This window comes from Hyperolius riggenbachi, chromosome 5, assembly GCF_040937935.1.
Source record: "Hyperolius riggenbachi isolate aHypRig1 chromosome 5, aHypRig1.pri, whole genome shotgun sequence".
In the NCBI taxonomy this organism is placed as follows: domain Eukaryota; kingdom Metazoa; phylum Chordata; class Amphibia; order Anura; family Hyperoliidae; genus Hyperolius; species Hyperolius riggenbachi.
This window is the reverse complement of record NC_090650.1, coordinates 341,605,354-341,618,442: the sequence shown is the minus strand read 5'-3', so window position 1 is coordinate 341,618,442 and position 13,089 is coordinate 341,605,354. Positions and strand designations below refer to the sequence as shown.

Genomic DNA, 13,089 nt, shown 5'->3' with positions numbered 1-13,089 from the left:
ACTCCATAGCGCCTCTTCAGTTACATGTTCTCCTGAGTTTGACTCAAAGGAGTTTTTTTCACGTTATCAGTATTGACTGAACCACTTAGTATTCCTTGGTTGTATCCTAGAGTTTAGGTTCCGTTTTGCCTTTTGGACTAGTAGTGCTTTGATCTGCTTACTGGGAACAAGAGCTTGTTATTCTTTTAGAGCTCTTTTTATCCAGACTTTACATTCAGTGTGAAGATGTCCCCAGACAATGGGGCCTGCTCATAAGTGAGATTTTGTTCATATAACATTCCAGCATTTCTATTTTTAGCTGTAATCTATAGGTCAAGTTTACTCATCCACGTGAAGTCTCCACGTATCATGCTTTTGTAGTGTGGTCAGCACAGACAATATTGGATGCTTCAGTGGATATGCGGTTGCTATGAGAACACAATCTTTTTGAAAAAGGTTTCGGATTCAAACACAAAGATTTAAAACACAATGTCTAGTATTGATGGTGTCATCCCTTTCTGCTTTTCTTTTTGGGGGAATTTAATCTAATGCAGGGTTCTGTAGAAGCAAACCAAGGCTACCTTTTAGTCATTGCTAGATGTGTAACAATTAGGTTGAATAGGTAATGTACTGTAAAACATCACTGAAAAGAAAGGAGGACAATAGCATAGCAGAAAATGATTTTGCGCTTACATCTCAGCCTCTTCCATTACTGGCAAGGTAAAATTGTTGGTAACTGAATAGGCACTGTACAAAGGCATGCAGCATTGTCTTCTAGCAACGCGTGGTCGAATGACAAGGGTTTAAAGGATAAAGTGTAATATTTTTTCATGTTTTCTATAGAATAGCCATTTCTAGCAAATAATTAACACAATTATGAAGGACAATGGCCTCAATCAAGTTAAAGTGTTCTCTTGGGTGATATTTTCATGTTATAAATAAAATGCATTTTAAGACATCAGCAAGCAAGAAAATACTCAGAGTAATTGTGACAGCACTTTTTTAACTACATTTTTGGTACTTTTACAATTGCAAAGTGCAAAAGTTATTTTAAACAGGAGATGAAAAACTATCTATTAGGAGAACACTTAGGAGAAAGAGTGAATTGGATTGGGCCCAATGAAGAGAACACAAAAATAAAATATACTAGATCTTGAAGTGGTCTGAAAATCAGCATTTCTACTTTGCTCTAAAAGATCTCTTATAGTTTTAAAGCTACTATCCCAGAAAAAAATGGTAGCAGAACATCATTGAGATGGTTACACACAGCACCTTGTCCTGCAATGGAAGGGCTATTCAGCTTGAGATCCGCATCCAGACTGGAGATAACAGTATCTTTGTTTACATTTGTGTGTAAACAACTGAAAACACTCTCTGAGAAGCTCTCTCTGCTCCAGGCATGCACACAGTTCAGAACAGCTCACTACAATATTTTAATATATAATAAAAAGCAGCTGTAATAATGGCAGATTTCAGGGCAAGATAAACTACACTTTGGAAACTTGTAATTTGTAGAAATACAATATAACTTGTGCACAAAAGCAAATATGTTAACTGTATGAGTAAAAAAAAAAAGTAGGAAAACACATTTTTATTGAATGGTATGTTAGCATTCTAGACCACTTTAACTACCCTGGCGTTACAGTAAAATCGCCCGGGTGGCGTGCAAACAGTTTTTTTTCACGTTTTTGTTTCCTGAATCATTGTAGCTAACTTCCAGTTAGCTACATGATTCACCACTAGAGGGCGCATCTGCCCATCTAGTTCGATCGCTCTCGGCTTTTACAGCAAGCAGAAAATCCTGTTGTAAATAGGATTTTCTGCTTTGCTTCCCTCGTCGCCATGGTGACGATCGGGATGACGTCATCTACGTCATGGCGTCGGGGGGTATCCGATCCAGCCCCATAGCGCAGCCTGGCACTGATTGGCCAGGCTGTGCAAGGGGTCTGGGCAGGGGGGGGGGCTCCCTGGCGAATCGCCGCGGAGTGGCAGCGATCGGACCCCACACGCAGCTAGCTAGCTGCGTGTATGAAAAAAAATTAGCAAAATCGTCCCACAGAGGCCGGAGATATAAACTGCAGCAGTAATGGACGAGCTGAGCTCGTCATTACCGCTAAGGTGGGTAATAAAAAATAATCTTATTAATTACTTTGTTCTTTACATAGTTGGATGTGCTGACAACAAAATCACACAAAAATGATCAATGTAAATCAAATTTATCGGCCAATAGAGGTCTGGATTTGGAGTCGTGCTCAAAATTAGTGGAAAAAAAATACTTCAGGCGGATCCAACTTTTATGTAATGTACTTAAAACAAAACAAAATTAGGCTTAGTAGTGTGTGTGGCCTCCACCTGCCTGTATGAACTCCATACAACACATGGGCATGCTCCTGATGAGGTTACGGATGGTCTCCTGATGGATCTCCTTGCAGACCTGGACTAAAGCATCCACCAACTCCTGGACAGTGTGGTGCAACATCGCGTTGGTGGATGGAGTGAGATATATTTCAAATGTTCTCAATTGGATTTAGGCCTGGGAAGCATGCAAGCCAGTCCATAGTATCAATGCCTTCATCTTGCAGAAACTGCTGGCACACTCCAGCCACCTGAGGTCTAGCATTGTCTTGTAGTAGGAACAACCCAGGGCCAACCCCTTCTGCATATAGTCTTACAAGGGGTCCGAGGATCTCATCTCAGTACCTAATGGCAGTCGGGCTACATCTGAAGAGGACATTGAGGGCTGTGCGGCCCCCCAAAGTAAGGCCACCCCACACCATTAGAGACCAACTACCAAACCGATCATGCTGGAGGATATTGCGGGCAGCGGAACCTTCTCCACAGCATCTCCAGACTGTGTCATGTCTGCACATGTGCATCAATTTGAAGCTGCTTTCATCTGTGAAGAGCACAGGGTGCCTGTGGCGAATTTGCCTATCTTGGTGTTCTCTGGCAAATGACAAACATCCTGCACGGTGTTGGGCTGTAAGCACATCCCCCACCTGTGGTCGTCAAGCCTGCATGCTACCCTCATGGAGTTTGTTTCTGACCATTTGAGCAGACACATACACATTTGTGGTCTTCAGGAATTTTGCAAGGTTCTAGCAGCACTGCTTGCACAAAGGCGGAGGTAGTGGTCCTGCTGCTGGGTTGTTGCTCTCCTATGGCTTCCTCCGCATCGTCTCCTGATGTACTGGCCTATCTCCTGGTAGCGCCTCCATGCTCTGGACACTGTGCTGACAGACTCGGCAAACCTTGCCACAGCTCACATTGATGTGCCATCCTGGTTAAGCTGCACTACCTGAGCCACTTGTGTGGGTTGTAGACTCCATCTTAAGCTACCACTAGAGTGAAAGCCCTGCCAGCATTTAAAAATGACCAAAACATCAGCTAGCATAAATGTAGACATCAAACTAACAAACGTTTATTCTGGTGATACCTTTAATGACTAACTGTTTATGGTTTATTTGCATTACACAGAACTGTATCAGAACCATACATTAACCTCCTTGCCAGGTATCCCGATCTCAGCTCGGGGTAACCTGCGTAGGAGGATTTCTCAGGCCCCGCTGGGCCAATTTAAAAAAAAAAAGCACTTTGCTAGCTGCGTGTGGTACGCGATCGCCGCCGATTCGCCGCCGCGCCAAGCCAACCCCCGCCCCCCCCCCCCCCCCCCAGACCCCTGCGCAGCCTGGTCAATCAGTGCCAGGCAGCGCTGAGGGGTGGATCGGGATTCCCTCTGATGATGTCATCCCGTCGCCGAGGCGACCGGGGAAGCCCAGCAGGAAATCCTGTCCTCTGGACGGGATTTCCTGCTTACTCTGATCGCCTCCGGTGATCGGAGTGGGTGGGGGGATGCCCTGGGCTCGCTACATGATTTAAAAAAAAAAAAGTGCTGCGCTGCCCCCTTGCCGCTGGAATTGGACCGGCAAGGGGGTTAAAGGTGCCCATACACTTAAACGATTTCCCGCCGATAGACAGCAGATTTCATCACTGTGATCAAATCTGCATTGAAATCTATGCGCAAACGCTGACCGAACAGAGGCGAACTTTGAAAACTAGAAACACTTATGCTGGCCAGAAAAGTGATGGAAAAGATGTTTCAAGGAGTCTAACACCTGGAGGGAGAGCATGGCAGAGTGGGATAGACACCAAAAGTCCCGGGGAAACATCTGGATTTGACGCAAAGCAGCGTTTTAAGGGCCAAAATCACAATGAACGCTAAATTGCAGGCCTAAAGTGCTGTAAAACATCTTGCATGTGTATACATCAATCAGGGAGTGTAATTAGAGTACTGCTTCACACTGACACACCAAACTCACTGTGTAACGCACCACAAACAGCTGTTTGTGTAGTGACGGCAGGGGTCGAGTCCTGCGTGAACGCGGGTGGACAACGTCCACTTACTTTTTCCTGAGCGTGGACGCCGTCCATCCTAGCACTCGCCCCAGCCCCGCACCCCCACCACTAGATTTAAAACATTTACCGGCCGCTCGCTCACCAAGCCCTGAGGCTTCCTGTATCTGGAGCGCAGAGCTGCCGGCGAGCCACGCGTTCCATTTGCTGGTCCTGCTGGGTGCGCTCTGCGCATGACGTCGCGATTGACGGCATACACTTGCGCATAGCAGCGCAGGAGGACGCGAGTTCCATGGCCTGCAGTTGCAGCCAGGCTTAACCAGGAATCCTAGCAGTGGCAGGTAACTGGGCACATATACCCCTGGCTACATATACTGGAACATATACCCCTGACTACATATACTGGGACATATACCCCTGACTACATATACTGGGACATATACCCCTGACTACATATACTGGGACATATACCCCTGACTACATATACTGGGACATATACCCCTGACTACATATACTGGGCACATATACCCCTGGCTACGTATACTGGGCACATATACCCCTGGCTACGTATACTGGGCACATATACCCCTGGCTACGTATACTGGGCACATATACCCCTGACTACATATACTGGGCACATATACCCCTGCCTACATATACTAGGAAACTATACCTCTGGCTACATATACTGGGGTCTACTATACTCATGGCTACTTATACTGGGGACACCTATAAACCTGGCTACCTATGCTGCGAGTACCTATTTTGGGGGAACTGCTGTCAGATTATCTGCATTTTTGTGGAACTGCTGTTATGTATTGTGGGGAACAGCTGCCAGATTATGTGTATGTTGGGGGAATGGCTGTGGCCAGATTACATGTATTTTGGGGAACTGCTGCCAGATTGAGTATGTTTGGGGGACCACTGCTGCCAGATTATATGTATTTTGGGTTTTGCGTGTATTTTGGGTCATCCGCTGCCAGGTTTCACGTATTTTGGGAAACTTTTTCCAAATTATGTGTATATTGGGGTAACTGCTGCCACATTGTTTATTTTGGGGGAACCACTGCCATATTATCTGTATTTTAGAGGAACTTCTACTAGATTGTGTCTTTTTGGTGAAATGCTGTCAGATTACATATATTTTTGGGGGATACACTACGCCAGAGCTCAAACTTCCCCGGAAGACCTTTTACATCACTGCTAAGGTCATGTATATTTGGCCCCACCCATGACCACGCCCATGCCCATTTTTGGTGCGGGGTGAGTTCACTCACCTTTTTTTCCAGGACTAGACCCCTGAGTGACTGCCATGCTGAACTGGTGCGCAACATGGCCAGAGTGCAGGCCGTGGCGGTTTTCCAGCCCATATGGTCGCCGGGCTGTGGTAGCTCTCAGTGACTGTCCAGCTGATCAAATTTGGTCTGTCCACAATGAAGCAATGACCTTATTATCTTCAATGAGAAGGGGATTTGGCACATGTACATGCCTTTTGTTTTGTTGTTGCAGCTGCAGTGCAGCCAGAAAAAATTAGGAAGGCATGTACACGCACCAGTAAAATTTTTATAGCAGAGTCGTGGACCCTGATGGTGATGGCGGAGAGGGCAGTCAAGCGGCCTGCGGGCAGAGGTGCTGTGTGGGGAGCGACTTAGTCTTGGCCGGGGCAGGCAGTCACACGGCGTGCAGGCAGAGATGCTATGTGTGGGGACTGACTTAGTCTTGGGGCGGGCAGTAGCCCTCCGGGATCCATGCCTCATTCATTTTGATAAAGGTCAGGTACTGAACACTTTTGTGACTTAGGCGACTTCTCTTCTCAGTGACAATATCTCCAGCTGCGCTGAAAGTCCTTTCTGACAGGACACTTGAGGCAGGGCAAGACAGAAGTTGGATGGCAAATTGGGACAGCTCTGGCCACAAGTCAAGCCTGCGCACCCAGTAGTCCATCGCTGCTCATATTGTCGATGGTTCTTTCTCTACCATTGTTCAAGAAAGCGTACCACCGGGGGAGTCAGGGTTCGATTCCGGTCCGGAGTTGGAGCCTGAGAAACAGCTACCACCACACATCCAAGGAAGGCAGCAGGAATGGCATGCAAGTCCCAAGGTAGTGACAAAAAATAATAATACAAGAGGACTTTCGAGGCCCTGCTGTATATGAGACGAATCAATTTTAAATCCTTTCACGTGAATCTGTTATGGAGGGCAAATCTGCCATCCATTTAAGTGAAAGGTATGCACTGACTGCCAGGTATAATACAATGTGCAGTCACAGATGCAGTGAAAGGTATGCAGTGACTGGTATTACAATTCAATGTGCATCTGTCACACAGGTGCAGTTAACAGGTATGCTCAGAGTGGTATATTACACAGCGTGCGGTCACACAGGTACTGTGAACAATTTTGCAATGACTGGTATTACAAATGTGCACCTGTCACACACACACAGGTTGCGCTCACATAGGTAGGTGGGTGCACTGCAGTGAACAACAGGTAGTAGGTATATGCTGTGATGGGTATTGTAATGTGCACCTGTCACACACAGACAGGTACCGGACAGGCACAGTGACACTGCGTGCGCTCACGTAGGTAGGTGGGTGCACTGACTGAAGTGAACAGGTAGGTACATGCAGTGATGGGTAGTCACTGAATGTGCTGGGCCTGGCAGTGGCACACACAGTAGGAATTACCAAGGCTGTCTATGCAACACAAGTGTCAGTGGGACACACCAAAAAAAAAAATGATCACAAGAACAAGATCAAAAGAGCTGTTGAGGGGTGCTTTTTTTAGCAATAAGAATCAGCAAGGAGCAAGCTAACAAGTCTACAAGAGCCTAACTAAGCGTTTCCTATGAGAGTCTGCAGCAGCTTTCCCTTTTCTAATTATACTGCAGGCACACGAGTCCAATGCCTGACGGTGCCTGCCTTTTATAAAAGGAGGGGGGGCTCCAGGAGGGAGTGTAGCCTAATTGGCTACAATGTGCCTGCTGACTGTGATGTAGAGAGTCAAAGTTGACCCTCATGATGCACTATGGGAGCGAACCAAACTTCCGGAAAAGTTTGTGGTTCTCCGCAATCGCGAACCACGGAAGTTCGCTGGGAAACGTTCGCCGGCAAACCGTTCTAGCCATCTCTAGTGAAGATGCTGAAGCTTTGTAAACTTTTTTTTTTTTTTTCAAATGTCTTAACCTGTTAAGAAGAAATAAGGTCTGATGAAAAAAAATCTAGCCCAGATATGTGGAAAGGCAGTTTTGTGTCCTAGGAAAGCATGATTTTATAGGAGGGCACAATGTGTTTTTATTATTATTTTGTTGAATTTTTTTGTTTCACTTTTTCTTTTCTTTTTTCACTGTGGTTATAGAATCTGCTAGAAAAATCAACTGAAAGAGAAACACGACAAGAGTATGCCCTGGCTATGATCCAATGTAAAGTGCTGAAGCAGCTGGAGAACTTGGAGCAGCAAAAGTATGACGATGAAGACATTGTTGACGATATCAAATTCCTCTTGGAGAAGCTCGGGGAAAGTGTGCAAGATTTAAGGTTGGTAGTATATGTAAGCATTTAGTTTTCAAAGGATAAATAAACGTCGGACATGCATATGCTGTATCAACCCCATACGAACCTGATTAGTATTGCAGTTGTAGTGGTTTGTCTTTACTGTCCCCTGGAAGAAATCACAGAACCCGTTGGCTTCCTCTTGTTTATGAGTGCCTCATCTTTTCCAGTCAATTGGTACAAGTAAGTGCTGCTGATGAGGCCTAGCTCTAGCGGAGATACTACATGATGCACACCTTTGCTCCTGTTCTCCATCGGCTGCAGGGTTAAGTATTGTTATGGCAGTCCACCTACATAGTCATTCATTGTTTATTTAGTAGCATGGACCCTATTGGGCTTGCCTCTTTTTGAAGCCCGAGTGGGTCCGTGCTACTGTGCATGCATGAGCTGTCAATGAGCCTTTGTTGATAGTTTTGTGGAGGGGGCAACAGTGGAATGGCCCAGATCTTAAGGCTTGCCTCTCTTAAGATGAGTACCCATTTAGAACACTTTTATTCCTTACAGGTACTCTTTAAAAATATGATCTCATGCCTTGAAATAGCTGTGTGTGTGAGCCATGTTCAAGCTCTCTACGTGCTAAGACTGCATCTTCCTGTGGTTTAGACTTGCTAGTATGCAGGTGCAGCTGCTTAAAGAGAATCTGTATTGTTAAAATCGTACAAAAGTAAACATACCAGTGCGTTAGGGGACATCTCCTATTACCCTCTGTCACAATTTCGCCGCTCCTCGCCGCATTAAAAGTGGTTAAAAACAGTTTTAAAAAGTTTGTTTATAAACAAACAAAATGGCCACCAAAACAGGAAGTAGGTTGATGTACAGTATGTCCACACATAGAAAATACATTCATACACAAGCAGGCTGTATACACCTTTCCTTTTGAATCTCAAGAGATCATTTGTGTGTTTCTTTCCCCCTGCAGCTATCTTCCACTGAAGTGTCAGGCTGTTTCTTCCTGCAGAGTGCAGACAGCTCTGACTGTATGTAATTCCTCAGTATGTGAAAGCCCAGCCAGCTCAGAGGAGGATTTATCCAGCTTATATAAGATAAGAGAGAAGAGAGAAGCTGCTCTAATCTAAATAATACACAGGCAGTGTGCAGAGAGGGGCCTGGAGGAGGGAGATGCATCACAGAACCACAACACTGAAGAACTTGGCAGCCTTCCAGACACAGGCTGACAAGCCTGACAAGAGAGAGATAAGTTGATTTATTACAGAGATGGTGATAGTAGAACGTGCTGCAGTAAGCCAGAACACATTAGAATAGATTTTGGAACTTGTAGGATGATAAAAAACAGGATGCAATTTTTGTTACGGAGTCTCTTTAAAGTGAATGGGAACCGCATTTAAAAAAATGAGACAGATACTTACCCAAGGAGAGGGAAGGCTCTGGGTCCTATAGAGCCTTCCGGCTCCTCTCCTGGTCCCCTCGTTCCAGTGCTGGCTCGCCTGGTAGCAGTATTTGACTAATTTAGTTAAATACTGCTTTACCCGGCCGAAGGAGGCTTCAGAAGTCTTCAGGGAGCTCGAGTGCTCCTGAGGAAAGGCGGCCCTGTACTGCACCTGCGCAAGCACGCTCTCTTGCACGCTCACGCCTGTGCAGTATGGAGCCGCACGTCTCCGGGAGGACACGGCTCCTGAAGACTTCCAAATAACCTTTCGGTGGGGGATTGAAACGGGGGGAGCCAGCACAGGATAGAGGGCACCGAGAGAGGAGACAGAAGGCTCTATATGACCCAGAGCCTTCCCTCTCCTTAGGTAAGTATTTGCATCATTTTTTTTTAAATGCGGTTCCCATTCACTTTAACAGTAGGGCTGCATCAGAGCAATCTTACTGTCCTTCTGACTGATGCACCATTGTTTCCTTTCTTCCACATTTATTACACGGAGCACACGTCCAGCGACATCCATTAGAGATGTGGCTGCAATGGTGAGAGTATTGTTTGCCCTTGTATATGCTTACGCATGACGACTGTATGACTTAAAGGCCACATATCTATTCTTCATTTTTTACATTTTTATTCTTACTGTCCTTTCACAGTAGAAAAGCAGAAAAACAATCCTGCACTGGTCAAGACCACTCTGGCCCTTTCAAGGTTGTGACTGCTCCAGGTGCTGCTCCCAGTACTGGGTGGTACCAGAGATCTGTGTTCAAGACAAGGAAGGAAGAAGGTGCATTAACGTTTTAACCATTAAAATCACACACATACACTATTGCACTTACAAACATTGAAGTGAACTGCGCGTGTACAGGCCGCCAGCGAGTCCTCTCAGAGCCCCTGAGCTTGGCCAGAGCTAACAGGAGTGATGGTTCCCTTGGAGAAATGTGCGGTGGGCTGAGCCTCCTCACGAGCGTGCCGTCTGACCAGGGGCATAACTAGACCTCACTGGGCCCCCCTGCGAAACTTTGGATGGGGCCCCCCCCGCAAAACTTTGGATGGGCCCCCCACCCCCCTCGCTTTCTGCACAGGAAAACTGAGGACCAATGTGTTTTCCCCATGCAGATAAAAACACTTAGACTTAAAGGGGAACTGAAGAGAGAGGTATACGGAGGCTGCCATGTTTATTTCCTTTTAAGCAGTACCAGTTGCCTGGCAGCCCTGCTGATCCTCTGCCTCTAATACTATTAGCCATAGCCCCTGAACGAGCATGCAGCAGGTCAGGTGTTTCAGACTTTAAAGTCAGATCTGACAAGACTAGCAGCGTGCTTGTTTCTGGTGTTATTCAGATACTACTGGAGAGAAATAGACCAGCAGGGCTGCCAGGAAACTGGAATTGCTTAAAAGGAAATAAACATGGCAGTCTCCATATCCCTCTCACTTCAGTTCCCCTTTAAAGGAAACGCCAGGCAATCTATGCTACCCCCAGATTTACTTACCCAGGGCTTCCTCCAGCCCCTTGCAGCCGACAAGTCCCTCCCTGCTCCCAGTACATACATACACACACAGCCTTATTGTTTTACTACATGAGAGCACATGCTATATGGACATGCTGAACATAAGATGTAGTATCAATGTAACTTTGGCAAAACATTCAGAATGTCACTGATTGATACTGTTATTACGGGATCTTATGAGACAACAAGCTCTCAATGAGGCAGTGACAGTCAGACATCAATCTCCACTCCATTGCATTGTAAAAGTATTCAGAGGCCATAAAGTCATCAGCTTGTGTGATAATAATCTAGGAATCCTTTTGCTGAAAAGGGAAAGTCTACAAAGGTGTCACATTTAGAAAAAAAAAGTTATAAAGTCTTTGTCAAGTCTTTAGAACTTTGCTGCAGTGAGAGACAGATGTTTTTTTACGAACCCTAGGGAGCAGGGACAGTGTACAAATTCCAAAGTGTGTGTGTGTGTGTCCTTATCTGTGTTGTGGACACATGCAGTCAATAGAACAATGCTTTGAGAGCAGAATACGTATTTTTTTTCTCCATGCCCTTAGCTGTCAGTCTCTCAAACTTTTCCCCCCACGGCCCCTGTGGCGTCTGGGCCCCCCTGCGGAGGCATCCCTTGCAGGGTCTATTGTTACGCCCCTGCGTCTGACATCACTACATGTTTCGGCACTTAACCACGCCTTCTACAGGTTCACTTTGATGTTTGTAAGTTCAATAGTTTTTGCAATTTTAATAATTAAAAGGTTAATGCGTCATTGGAGTGCTTCTTTGTTCCTTGTGCTGTCACAGTGCTTTTCCCAATACCTGCTTCCATAGGGCTGTCTCCCCACATCCCAATGTGTGCATTGTGATCATGAAATGTGCATCATGAAATGTTAATGGATGGCTCAATACTTCTTGTCTTTTGAGGACTTCTACACAACAGCAGTGGTCAGGTGCAGAGCTACATAGATGGAAGGGTCACTCTGAGAATGCAGTCAGGCATTACAAGTTGTCAAAAAAGGATAAAGTACTTCCACAGTAGGGTAAGAGAGGGATGAGTAAATAAGTAAGATAGGGCTGAGTCAAGAATAGGATTCCTGGAGACTGACATCGCTGCTTACTGTGCTTCATGTGATCGGTATGGAAGTCGACGTCATGTGATTCTGTACTTCTAACCCATTCCTATACATTTTTATGATGCTTTTAATTATGATAGTTTACGTTCCAAATGTCTCTGCATCCCTTGTTCAGGCCACTTTTTGAAGTTTTATGTTGTGCTCTCATTCAACAACCTGCTTCTTTTGTAGACACCATGTCAGCAGTTCTGATCCTTTGTGTGTTATTTTCAGAACTGTCAGCTTGACATTCATTTGTCCCTGTGGCGTCTGACAATTTTATCTAAGTGTCGGTATAATTAAAGAACTTTGCACAAAGGATTTTAAGTTATAAGCTAGCTGTAATAGTGCATGTTAAACCATAGCTTTTCCAAATGCTTTCATTACTTTTACACAACAAAAGGTTTGCAGAATTTTAAGTGTGTTCGTCATGTTTACAGTAATATTTTAAATGAAGTTTAGATGCAATTTAACTGTATAATCTGCCTCAGTTGTTGGTCTTATTACCTGTGGGTTCCCAAACCACATGTGAAACTGCAGAGCATGCCAAACTTCAAATGACCTAATAAAACACAGATTACTTAGTGTGGGCTGCATGGAAAAGCTAAGGGACTATGTGTCACTTTATAGGGTTCAAGTTTTTTTTGCAAAAAAATAAATAAATGTAGAAAACGGCTGATGCAGCCAATATGCAAAGAAACTTGTAGGTAACTTACATTTAAAGGGGCACTACAGCGAAACATTTTAAAATTTAAAATATGTGCAAACATAAACAAATAAGTACGTTTTTTCCTGAGTAAAATGAGCCATAAATTACTTTTCTCCTATGTTGCTGTCACTTACAGTAGGTAGTAGAAATCTGACAGAAGTGACAGGTTTTGGACTAGTCCATCTCATCATAGGGATATTCCCTAAAAAGGATTTAAACAATGATGCTGGCCAGCTTCCCTGCTCGCTACAGTTTTTTGGCAGTTGGACAGAGCAACTACCATTCACTAGGTGCTTTTGAAAACAAATACATCCCTGAGAATCCCCTATAAAGAGATGGACTAGTCCAAAGCCTGTCGCTTCTGTCAGATTTATACTACCTACTGTAAGTGACAGCAACATAGGAGAAATAATTTATGGCTCATTTTACTCTGGAAAAAATGTACTTATTTTACAATTTTTCTCCATAGTGCCCCTTTAAGTACTTTGACTGACCAGATCATGATATGGCAGGA

General features: G+C 44.9%; 1 protein-coding gene across 1 annotated transcript in view; it reads left to right on the top strand.

The window, feature by feature from the left end:
• Positions 1 to 13,089, top strand: part of ATP6V1H (ATPase H+ transporting V1 subunit H) — a 148,075-nt gene that overhangs the window by 90,662 nt on the left and 44,324 nt on the right. Inside the window, exon 11 of the mRNA XM_068234769.1 lies at positions 7,687 to 7,865. Within this exon, the coding sequence (XP_068090870.1) occupies positions 7,687 to 7,865 (179 nt within the window). The remainder of the gene's footprint in view (positions 1 to 7,686; positions 7,866 to 13,089) is intronic.